Source organism: Loa loa, assembly GCF_000183805.2.
Source record: "Loa loa unplaced genomic scaffold supercont3.2, whole genome shotgun sequence".
Classification (NCBI taxonomy): Eukaryota; Metazoa; Nematoda; class Chromadorea; order Rhabditida; family Onchocercidae; genus Loa; species Loa loa.
Genome location: NW_018108182.1, coordinates 1,071,261 through 1,084,105, shown reverse-complemented (window position 1 = coordinate 1,084,105; position 12,845 = coordinate 1,071,261). Strand labels below are relative to the sequence as shown.

Genomic DNA, 12,845 nt, shown 5'->3' with positions numbered 1-12,845 from the left:
AAGGTGAGGGAGATAGCATTTGTTATAAAGAGAGTCGTGGTGGTTATGGAGAGTTGGAGAAATAGCGAGCAATTAAACTTCTCAAAGTTTAACAGATATTCGTATGTATGATGATGGGAGTAGGATGAGAATATTATGATGTGTTTATAGTAAAAGAGAGGAGTAAAAAGAAAGGATGATGAAAAAGGATCATCGATCATAATAAAAGCAAAGATTGAGAGCACTTGAAGAAAAACAAAATAAATATTTCTTGGTTGTTTGTGCTGTTTCAATAGGGTTGGTGAATTGGGATGAGGAGAGATATTTTGATAATCGAATTATTTTGTTTGTTATCAGTGAGTGTTACCGGTTACCTTATCATTGCTTAGTATGATAATTGTAAGCAAGTTATGAGTAATCATTGTTAGTTACTTTGTAAGTTGTATTCATTATTACTTCATTAATCGGCATCAGTAATCATTTGCAAATTAATGGATCGTTTTATTGTTTGTTAGTTATAGCATTAGCAAGTTATCAGTGATAATTATGCAATCATTTTATCAAATACTTTTACTGTATAATTTAGTAAACTGTGATAAGTTGTTATTAGTCATTTTATTATCATTTCATATGGCATTTCTTATTAACATTCAGTGCATCATGTAATTGCACAGTATTGTTTGCTTCATCATTTCATTTTATTTTTTGTTTGTTATTATTTGATAGAAATAAATCAGACTTCAAAAATATTGTGGTTAAGAGTTCAGATCTCTCTTACACCTGAAGATGGCATAGAGGTATGGATGATGTTTTTGAGGAATGAGATAGGAACTAACAAAGACAGGCTAAATTATTACCGCTGATTACCGTTTATATGATTTTATATGATCCAATAGATAATTCTAGAGAATGGAACCCTCAGTTCGGTTCTCAAGGATTCAGAAATTAACGGATTTATTTCCTGACAAAAAATATTGAAATCCAAATTGGATAAGCAGGGTATTCCTAGATAACGTCTTGCTTACGGAACATTAGACTGAAATCATCAGCAAAAATCCCGATTGTAATACTGTTCTTATCACATTATTATCAAGAATATGCTGTTATCATTCTTTCTTATCATTATTACTGCGACAAGCCAATATGTTCGCATGGTTTGCTTGACGTTTCGGAACCATAATTCGAGATCGACGTTTAGAGATCAACCGAACATTATCTCGTATTGATCTCTATACGTCGTCATCGGTTGCAGTATTGTTATAAAGATTCTTAAAGTGCTAGCATTTACTGTATTATCACTAACTTTTTGGTCCAGATTATATTTCATTGATCTAGCAAGTATTTCGGATTAACTATTTTAAATTACGCTTCATACCGAAAATGCAGAAATTAAAATGTAGTTTTTATTCGAATATAAACATTATGTTGATTTTCTATTCAGAAAAAGCTTGCAATATTAAAGTTAAGTAGAATCAATTTAATAAAATATATTTAAAATATAATTATAACATTTGATGCGATACTTTTTGCTGTAAACAGCAGCTATCATGTTGCATAAGAGAATGATTGACGTGCCTGCCGTTCGATTCACTTTAGTAAAATCTTTTTTTCTTCACTGATTTTTTTTTCTATTTTTTTTTTTATCAGAAATGATGGAGAAGATAGGATGAAAAGAACGTGAAATAATTTCCTTCCCTCAATCAATTCTTCGTCGTTCATCAACAGCAGATTATCCCTGATTTTATTTCAAATTTTAGAATCTATTTTAAATTACCGTCCCACTTTATGTATTGAATATATAATACATTAGGGCTATGACACATTCTCATTTATTATACCCACATTCGAATTTCATTGTTGCTTATTTTCCGCATGCTTCATTAAACACACATTCACTTTTATTGGCTTATCATTTTTAAATCTCCATTCCAATCATTTTCATTCCAATTTTCATTTTAAAATTAGATCTAATTTTCTTCACCTGAAATTTCATTTTTGCTAGATACTCTGTAGGAAAAGCATTGGAATCTGTTTTTCTCTGAATCTTTCCATTTCGGATTCTCGTTGATTCTCCATGCTAGATGATTCTAATCTTCCAATATATATCTTTTAGCATATGTCTGTTACTCATGAATTTTAACTTCTTCGAATTCATAATTTTCATGGAGTACATTCTTGTCACTTTTTAAATCCATCTTAGTTACCTAAACATTAAGGAAAGATTAGCAGAAGTGGAGAGGAATCAAAATGGAGCAGTTGAATGGATAAGGAATATATGTATATATGGGTTATGACTTCACTTATTTTGAAAGTGAAAGAATGAGTGGCGAGACCTTAAGATCTTTTCGATTCAATTCGAATTTGGGATATGAATCTTCAAAAGCCAAAATTCATATGTACAATGGTTTTGGTTACACAATGATCAAACTTTTTTATTTTTTATTTTTGTGTATCTTGGTTCTGATTTTCGATCAGCGACTGGTTTTCTCTATTTATCGTTTCGTATCAAAATTTTTTCTCTTCTGGCTATATTTCGATATCGAGTAGCAACACGACGGTTTTTTTTTCTTTTTTTGACAAATTTTATTAATATTTTTTTATTTTAGGCTGCGGATTGTTCCAGGATTTTTGCAGGAAATTGTTGGTACAAATTCATAATATGTTAATTAAATCTAGCGAAAATGAATGTAAGCGCAGTGTGCTTCCTTATAATTACATCTATTCCCATATAATTATTTTCGATTCTTTCTTCTCACTAAGATATCGATTGGATAGGATATGATACCAGTACCTTAGTGAACAACTTTTTCAGTAAATTTGTAACGGGAGTTCTTTATTTTAACTGAAAAAAAAAATCTTCGAATGCTCAGAGTAATGCCTCCAAAACTGGAATAGTTTATTTCAGAGTGGGAATGCTCATGTTCATGAACAAATAAAGAAATGCTTTTGAGAAAGGAAAATTGTTAGTAAACTGAATTGATGTAGAACTAATAATCTCCTTTTTGTGGTTATAGGCTGAATTGCTGAAAGCTGTGCTGTTAAATGATCTGAGGTTATTACAAGGGTGCATAGAGAAAGGTATTGATGTCAATGAAGCGGATGGGAACGGAACTTCGCCGTTACATTTAGCAAGCTTTTATGGATATCATGCAATTGTGAATGCACTCATTGATGCACGTGCAAGAGTCGATGCACGTGATCGAGAGTGGTGTACACCGCTTCAGAGGTTTGATTGATGTTCCGTTTCAAATTCATTCTCGCCAAATTCTGTAAATAATAGAGTTTTCGTACTATCGTATAGGATGAGTAGTTTGACACATTTCAGTTCACTATCACACATGTACTTACTGCAAAATTTGTAGAATGACATTTCAAAAATCTTGCTCAGAAAATTTGGAAGTCTTTTCTATTCAAATGGTTAAGACGATATTGGCAATAAGCTGAGCATGTAAAAGTTCGGCTGAGTGGGATATTGCTTCTTCTGAATGGTGTAATATATCAAAATCACCTTTAGCAAATATAATTTTACAAAATACAATTGCATTATAACCAAAATTTTGTCCTAGGTTCTTAGACTCTTCCATCAAATGCTCCTAAAAATTTTCAGGGCTTGTCTTCATAATCATCCAAATACAGTGAAAATCTTGATTAGCCATGGTGCAAGGCCAAATAGTGCAACGAAACAGTTCATGACATCGTTGCATATATGTGCGCAAGTTAATGCATTGACTTGTGCCGAAGTGATCCTTGATAATTGTGATTCGATTATTGGTAAGTAGTAATAGTAATAAACGTTTAAGATGCGAATCTCTTAGTTCTGAAACAGCGCTATGTGATTGTCACTGAATAATCAAAAAATTACTAGATTTAACTAGTAAACTGATGCTTATTTCCAGTTAATTAATTGAACTTATAAAAACAAGCTCTGATAAGTAGATTAGAACGATGTTTACTGTACACATAACAATTCTTTGATAGTCGCTACTTCCAGAAACTGTAAAACTGTTTAATATTTTGTACTGTTTTGAATTAGCACGTTGAAAACGATTATGCATTCATTAGTTCTTCTCACCAGAAAAAGTCATTTTGGTATTACTTTTCCACAAATGTAGTTAAGGTTTTCTTTTCCTTTTTTCAATGAAAGCATTTCAGATCGTCCAGATTGGGGTGGTTGTCCACCACTTCACTATGCAGCATTCTATGGAAATTCAGCCTTTGTCGAGTTTTTATTGAAAAGAAATGCTAGTCCAAATACTAAGTGAGTATTCTTTTGCAGAATTTCGACTCATTCTGGTATATGCGATCCAGGAATTAATAATATACGGACTGATACTGGTAACTAAGTGGTGGGGAAGAAAAGAGTAGGTAGCAAAGAAATGTTATTCGATTCGATTTGTTATTCGATTTTAAGTTTTACCGTAATGTTTTGATCCTTCAGAAGTAGACTTGAGAATATATCTGTGTATAATACGATTGTATGTATACATGTAGTGAAAGTAGCCCCGGTATTGTATATTGTAATACTTCCGTATCACTTCATTTCATCCAAATTACTTGAATGGTAAAAAATTGTTGAAAATAATAAACAACGGAAAGTGATTGCATTGTTTATTTGGAGATGGCTTTTTTCTTTTCAGAAATAAACGAGGTATGACTGCAGCGCATTGGACTGCACTAAATGGGCATAGCGATGTGCTAAAGCTGCTTTTTAATGGTGGAATTGATATGAAATTGCGAGATCAACAGATGAGGACGGTCCTGCATTATGCGGCAATGTCTGGTGATATGGATTCTGTGAAGTTTATCCTAGAAAACACATCAATACCCATTAATAGCCAATGTTCCTCTGGTTACACTCCGTTACATTATGCTGTATTAAATGGACGTAGTCGAGTTGCTGAAATGTGAGCTTGCTCTTTTTGCTAATATTGGGATTTTTTTTAATTTATAATTTTTTTACTGATTATCTAACATACGGGTTCGTGAAAAAGAATGGTTTGACGGTTTGGTTGATATTGCGATTTGAATACTCTTCAATGAAGCCGACATTTGATATCAACGTTGGACAATCTGTCTTAATAACTCTGTCAGGATTCAAATATGGATCAAGTATGTACTAACAGTTTTCGATTTAATAACATAGATATAACATTGGTGCAATCAGATTATAATTTTAACTCTTTGGTACGGCGAATTTTGTAAAGTAATCTCAAACCATTTGCTCATTGAAATATTTTTAGGTTAGTCAGTAATGGGGCTAACCCATTCATTGCAAGTTATTCCGATGGATTTATACCTCTTCATATTGCTGCGGGTTTTACCGAAGGCACCCTAAGTTGTGATGTAAGTTTTTTTCATCTGAATATTACAAATCATCCCTATCCCAGGAAAAAAAAATTAATTTGTGTTTTGATGGTTATTCTTTTAATCCAATAACATCAATACTATTTGATAAAGAATAATGTATTTTGAAGTGTTGAACTCTATTTAAATTTATTATGGTTATTTGCTATGTTTCATTTCATGGTAAACAGTGACTAAATATTTCAGATATTTTGTTGTTTGGACTAGTAGAGGCGAATAAGTCCCAGCCGAAGAATTGTTTTTAAAAAAAGGGTAGAATTCATGAAATATGTAGGAAAAAATCAAGTTGTGGGCATTGTGGATGTGTGTTCCACAAATAATCACACTAGTATAATGTATAATTATGAATACAGTGTTATTTGTTCCTATCAAACTTAAAGAAATTTGTAATTTCAGTTACTGATTGAAGTAACCCATGAAATTGGTTACCAAACAGCTGATGGTAGTACAGCTTTACATTTCGCTTGCCAGTATGGCCGAATATCAAGATCAAAATCACTGATAGCCAAAGGTGCGCCGATAAATGCAGCGACAAATCAAGGTGTTACTGCACTTCATATGGCCTCCAGACATGGCCATGATCTTATTGTCAAGCATCTTTTGGGTGCAGGAGCGGATTGCAGCTTGTATCTTATTTTTTCTGATCATTTCATTCCTTATAATTATTTGATTGCTCGAGGATACTAGATTAACCAATGTGACAGTTACAAGATTACTTAAACTTTTCTAGAAATTCTTAATTGATTTCTTATTGACTCGAAATGTGTTCTATTTAAGTTTACCGCCTGATTTTCTATAAATTTTCAGAAAAACTAAATCTGGTCTAACTGCATTACATCTTGCTGCATTTCATGGTTACGTAGTCGTTGCACGAACGCTCCACAATAGTGGAGCCAACATTGGAGAGGTGGATCGTATTGGACGAACAGCTTTGCATATGGCTACACAGTCTGCAAGCTCTAATAGGTTAGTTTTCTGCACGCTTAAAATCTTGGAGTTTTAGCAATTCATAAGAAGGAGATCTTTTTTTTTGAATCGTCACCACCCGCACTAGCCGCTCCTGACTAACTTCGCTTAAACGAAATGTGTGACAGTTTGTTTCGTGAATTACACTGAGGACTCTTTATATGTGCGCAGTGTTCAACAAGCAGATGTGATGCCGCGGGAGAACCTAATGAACGATTTGGTGAACCGCACCTTGATCTTCTTCATCGGGGATTTTATCAACTTTCTTTCATTAGTTTTTCAGCGAATTTATGGTTGATTATTTGCTCTCAATCAGTATTCCGGTATCAAGAGTGGATTGCAAAGGTCGCTCTGCGTTACATTATGCTGCTCGAAGCGGTTTCTTCCACGCTATTCAGAAATTGCTGGCTTCAGGTGCTCGTACAAATGAACAAGATCATTTAGGATACACTCCGTTACATTATGCTGTGCAATCGCCTTCGGATCTCGCATTAGTTGTTTGTTTTTTACTTCAAACCTTCGAGCAGTTTTTTTTTTTTCGAAAATATAAGCAGGAAGCATAACGTGACTGTTCTACAGCAAAAAAAAAAACGTGGCATAATGTGACTTGTTCTGCAGCAAAAAAACATTACAACATCATACTTAAGTGAATTTATAATTTCAATTCTGATTGAAATAACTCACGAAATTGGTTACCAAACAGCTGGTGGTAGTACAGCTTTTCATTTCGCTTGTCAGTACGTACGATCTTGGAAATCCTAATGTTAACGGGAATTTTTCCAATATGTTTCTTTCAATTTGTTTTGAGTTAGCTAATTTGAAGTGTGGATTTTCAGAGTACCAAAATATTATTACGTGCTGATGGTAAAGTTGTACAAGTCAGAGACAAATCAGGTTTTCTTCCCGTTCATCATGCGGTTAAAGCTGGCAATTTAGAAACAGTCTTACTTGTAAGTTTCAAGTACCTGCTGTTCGTTGTTAAGATCCCTCCGTTCTAGAAGAGTTCTCTTTTTTCTACTTTTAAACTCTCTTAAGATTCTATCTGAGTGTTTTGTCATGATGATAAAATGGCAGCAGCTTGGAAATTTAGAAGTACGATAGGAAACTATATCATACTGTCGAATATATCTGCCGTATGCCGATATCTAGAAGCATCGAAAGGCAAAGCTTTTGCTTGTTGACTGGTTCACTACTCATTAATCTAATTAATGATACGATTATGGATATTAGGAGCTATTCATTTAAAATTTGAAATTGGAGAATTTCTAAAAAGAAATTCATTTAAATCCAACAAATTTTTAGTTATTAGATGCAATGTCTGATGTCACCGTTCCTTCATCCGGTTATCCTTATCATCTTACACTGTACCATATAGCAGCTCGTTATAATCATGCCCAGCTATTACAAAAGCTATTAGCTTTCTATCATGCACGTTCAATGACGCTTGATAAGGAACAGACAACGAAAATTGGAAATACTATAGGTCTTGAAATGGATTCATGTGAACGAATTCCCATTCATTATGCTATGTCAGGCGGTACGTATTTCCACTTTTATCCTGTATTGACCTCGTAAATTATGTATGCAAAGATAAGTCAAGATCTGCGGACATTTTTCCACATCATCCTTGCTATTCTTTCAACTATATTTTTCAAAAGCGAGTTTAATGATGCAGTTTTTTTCCAAGTAATCGCTAAATAACTGTTTTTTAGATTAATGTTTGTCGGCCAGAAATTCAGATTGAGGGTAGCATATCTACCACTAATTAAGTAGCATGCTTTCAATAAAGTTTAATGAACCTAGAAAAAAGTTCAGAAAGTAAGGCTAAAGCTCTTCTCTTTTCTCCTGCAGCAAAAAATTCAAATTCCATCTCACTTTAGCTAACTTAGTCAATTACATTACTGTATAACTACTGAAATATTAGACTTTAGAAGAACATAATTTAATAAATTTCTGCAAACTTATATTTCGCGTTTTTGGATGATTTTATGAATCGCATTGGGAAATATAAAATTACTTTCCAGGATATGAAAATTTTGCGTAATGATTGAGAAACTCAAAGTTGCAGGCTATCAGCGATGTGTAGATATCCTTTTGCGAACATCAATTAGGAAACGTGCTTTACTGCGGAAGGACTGCTTTGGTATGACACCGTTGCATGCCGCAGCTGCATGTGGAAGGACCGTTTGCATTTCTCTTGCTGTAGAATTGCTCAAAGAAAAAGATTTCAACGTTTTAGATTCTTTACTAAGGTTTGAAATTTTTTGAGCAATTAATGTTGTTTAAAAGGACTTAAAATGTTTCTATTTTAGTGTCTTATACTTATGCCTCTTCCTAACACTTTCTTTTTGCGATTTTTCCCGCCACCAGTAATTTATAAATAATGGATAAGCTGGAAGAATTGGATGCTCTGTTTATTTCGAGCCTTTTTTGCTAACTGTACGATCTGAACTGAATATTAATTACCTATAAAAAAAAAAATTACCTTGTGTACAAAATTGTATTTTATTTCTTTTGTTTTAGGACTCCTATCATGCTTGCTATTTCAAATGGTTTTTTGGATTGTTTCCTTGCATTATTACCAAAAAGTGATGTAAAATTATTCGACAAAAATGGTCGTGGTTTAATGCATCGGGCTTGTAGTCTGCGGAACGAAGTTTTATGCAAGGAATTGGTGAATAAGGGTGCTGATTTCAAATCGATCGATTGCAATGGTGTTACGCCATTTCATATTGCAGCAAGATCGGGTTAATTTTTTCCATTTTGAATGCTGTAAATTAAAATGAATTTTATTTTGCAAATGATAAGTTATACTGAATGCATATCGACATGTCTGCCTCTGTCATAGACACTATTTTTTTTTATATTGTATATACTATCACCGTCTGCACCACGAATGGTGTAAAGTAAAATATGAGTTGCCGGACTGTATGCGTTTATTTCGTGTGATAATATGGAAAATCCTTTGCAAAAATTTCACTGTGAAAAAATGTTGCATTTAAAAAGTCGCAGAGAGTGCTCTTTTTATTTTCATGCTTTTGGGCAGATTTTACAGGTGATTCAGCAACTGTCAATTATTTGCTAGCCAATGGTGTGCAGGAAACAGTAGATCGTGCTGGATTAACTGCTTTTGATTGGGCAGCTGTCGAGGGTAACGAAAGTGTTTTGCATATTCTTCATGATGCTAACAAGAATACAAATAGGAGTATGGCCACAATACTGGCAGCATCCTCTGGACATGTTGAGGCATGCCAGGTGATGATTTAAAGCTTTTCTTTTGTTCCTTATAGGTGCAGAGTTACTAGTTGTGTATTAATTTCTTAACATAATACTGTTCCCGTTCGCAACTATGCGAGTTTGATTTTATAACATTACACGTGAACTCGGTAACGTTGAACAATTTGGTTTCTGATAGAAGAAGAAATGACATGGTTTTCTTAATATAGGAGAAAGTTTCATGTGTTTTGTTTATAACAGACATAGAATGTTGAACATTTTTTCGTATCAAAACGTCAATTTTCTTAAGATTTTCACATCCAATACATTACGAGATAACATTATCAGTGAAATTTGTAGCATCATTTTATGCACTTTCTTTTCAGTTCTTATTGCAAATAAATATGGAATATGCAAAAGCAACTGATGTTTATGGCCGTACAGCTTTGCATCACGCAGCACAACAGGGTTATGCAAAAGTTGCATCCACGCTGCTCATTGCTGGCGCTGATCCTTCAGCATTAGATGTCTTTCACATAACTCCATTGATGGCAGCTGCAAGTTGCAGTGACCCCGCTCATGCACTGGAAATTATCGGTTAAAGTCGTTTCATTATTATTTTTTCAACGTGACAACAAACAATTTAATAGTACTAAAAGTTAACATAAATATATTTTTGGAAATTTCAAACAAATACGGAAAAATACTATGCAGGTTAATCAATAATTTTATGCAGATTAATCAGTAATCAATAAATTTACGCGATTAGTTCAGGGTTAACGCAGTTCTATCAGAGAAAGCGATTAATCAGGTTACCAGTCGGAAATTTTTTTTTAGGCTTGTTAATTGAACAGTCTGCATTGTTGGAGGCAATCGACATAGTTGGTAATACGGTTTTCCATCATGCATGCATGGCTAGTAATGAGATGGTAGCAGTTTATTTGCTGAATCATGTCAAACCGGTTCCTGCCAATGGACATGCGAAACACATTATCAATTTTCAAAATAATCAGAAGCAAACGTTAGTTTAGTCTTTATGTTTTGGAATAAGCAAAAGTGAGACTATTTGGTAGTTAATTTGGAGCTCTTCTTTTGAAGTATGCAGTTTTCACAGTTTCCAAAATTTCCAAATCTATTTTACAAAAATATATTTTAAAAAGTGCCGTTTGAATAACTTCATCTAATGGCTCATATATATTGTTATTCAGTTGCTTTCCTGGTTTTCAGTATTCTGCATTTGGCTTGTAAAGCGGGAATGATTACACTCATTCGTAATATATTAAGAATCTCATCTTATTCTTTATCATTAATGGTAAGTGATGAGATTTCAATGAGAAATTTTTTATAAAAATTTTGCTGAAATTTGAAAATTTTAATTCTGGGAAGTTGAGAGTATACTATTTCACTGACAGGATTCTTTTCCAATTTTCGATGTTGATAGTTATTTTCTAATATTACTAACCTTCAAGCTGATTCATAACGGTTAATTTGACATGGTTTGTTTCCTAGTTATTGAGGTGGCATTTAATTAAGCGTAACTAGATTTTATGGTTAATAAAAGAAACAGCTAAAGTTAATTTCGCGGAGTATTTATAATTTTTTTTAATTTTCTTTTTTTTCTTTGGAAAGATGCATGACTGGTGATGTGAGCGCAAAGCCGAGCTTCCTCAAGCATTTATCCTTGTAACTTAAAAATTTATTGATGGACAGTGTATAAGTTGAAGGGACTTGAATCATTCATTTTTAATCGGCATTGAATAATTTCGGATTTTAGCTCCGGAAATTTTCATTTCGAATTTTCGGGGTACATAATTTTGTTTCTTTACTGTTTTCTTTTCTTAGGATGATAAAGGACGCATACCATTAGTCGCACCAGTTGAAGATGAGGCTGTAATCGATTGCATGTTGTGCATGCTGGATACATTTGTTGGAGCCATGAATAAAGATGGGTTCTTAGGTAAATTATTTTTTATTATATATCATTTTTTTTAGCGTAAATGCTTTGCTATTCATGTTTGAATTGAATAATGATTCTAATAATAGAAGCGAAAAAAACTTACACGTCAAATTTGTAAGGATATAAGCCTGGCAAGTTTGTCAAGTTCGTAAGGTTTTTTGAGGTTTAAATTAGGTGAGCTTCGATTTCAATGTCATCCAGTATTGGTTTCAATCGTTTTTCGGTTTTATTCCGTTACTTTTATCTGATATTTCGGGTGAGCTCTTAATGAGCAATTTTTCAGTCGGGATGTCGTTCGATGTAAAACGGAACAAGTTGAAAAAAAAAACAGGAATTTAAGACTGTTAATTTATTTATCCATGAAAGGTCTCAATAAAGATAAAGTGCTGACTTCATAGTTTTTACTTTTATTTTTTAAACTGGACCCATTATTTTGAAAGTAAGCACATTGCTGAAAATCTCGGTTGCCAGTGCAGGGAAGATCTGACTTCTTGATCTCTACTGTAACTCGAACATGCAATTACAATTTCAGAACCTAAAAACATGTTTTATACTGTGTATTTCCCCGAAAATAGGGTTTAAAAGAGAATTAAGCACTGGCACGGTTTTTCATTATAAAATATAATTAATCTATAATTGTTTTTATTTATTTATTTATGAAAAATAAAATATTCTCTAAAAGTAACTCTTAGTGTATCTTTTGGAGTAATGAAAATTTTTTTAATTCAGGAATTAATGCATAATTTTCCTTAAATTTTAGCAGCAAGACAAACAGATGCACCTATTTATTTTCCATCATCCATAGAAGAAACCGAGGCTGAAGCAGAAGGCGATTTCTTTTGACGAATAACGCTTGTTTTGCAGTTTGTGTTTTCAATTTATGAATTTTATTTTCAATTTATGAATTTTATGTTGTATGCGGGTATGCCTCAATGTTTGAAACTTATTGATACGTTCTCATATATCTTTTCTTTTGTGAATTTCAAATGATTAACATGAAAATTTAATGTCTTCTTAATCGATCCAGCAATTTTGTCTGTTTCTCCATAGTTCCTTATTATTTTTGCCCAGTATTCTAAATGCACACCTGATTTAATCTGAAATATCATCTAACATAAGGAATAGAATAAAGCGAGGAAGGACGAGTCTTAAATTCTTTTATGTCTTTCTCTATCGAAACTTATTGGAATCTTTTTATGCGAAGATGTTTTAGTATTAATTTCTGAGAAGGTAGGAAATTTTAAGGTGGCAGTGGGATAAACTAAAAGAATTAAAAAACAATTAGTTTAGCAGATAACAAATATGCAAATAGCAATATACTTCTACTTCCTACTCCTACTCGACGAATGAAATTCAGTGGTAA

General features: G+C 33.0%; 1 protein-coding gene across 1 annotated transcript; it reads left to right on the top strand.

Moving 5' to 3' along the window:
• Positions 1–2,579: 2,579 nt before the first annotated feature.
• On the top strand, positions 2,580–12,413 carry LOAG_08321 (hypothetical protein). Its single transcript, XM_020447670.1, has 19 exons — positions 2,580–2,666; positions 2,994–3,205; positions 3,587–3,750; positions 4,132–4,237; positions 4,617–4,883; positions 5,220–5,322; positions 5,740–5,969; positions 6,151–6,309; positions 6,593–6,806; positions 7,146–7,259; positions 7,612–7,846; positions 8,378–8,561; positions 8,833–9,056; positions 9,365–9,564; positions 9,912–10,122; positions 10,363–10,546; positions 10,753–10,837; positions 11,368–11,482; positions 12,243–12,413. The coding sequence occupies exons 1-19, from the start codon at positions 2,661–2,663 to the stop codon at positions 12,323–12,325; spliced, it is 3,096 nt and encodes a 1,031-aa protein (XP_020302124.1). The 5' UTR covers positions 2,580–2,660; the 3' UTR covers positions 12,326–12,413.
• The last annotated feature ends 432 nt before the right edge of the window (positions 12,414–12,845 follow it).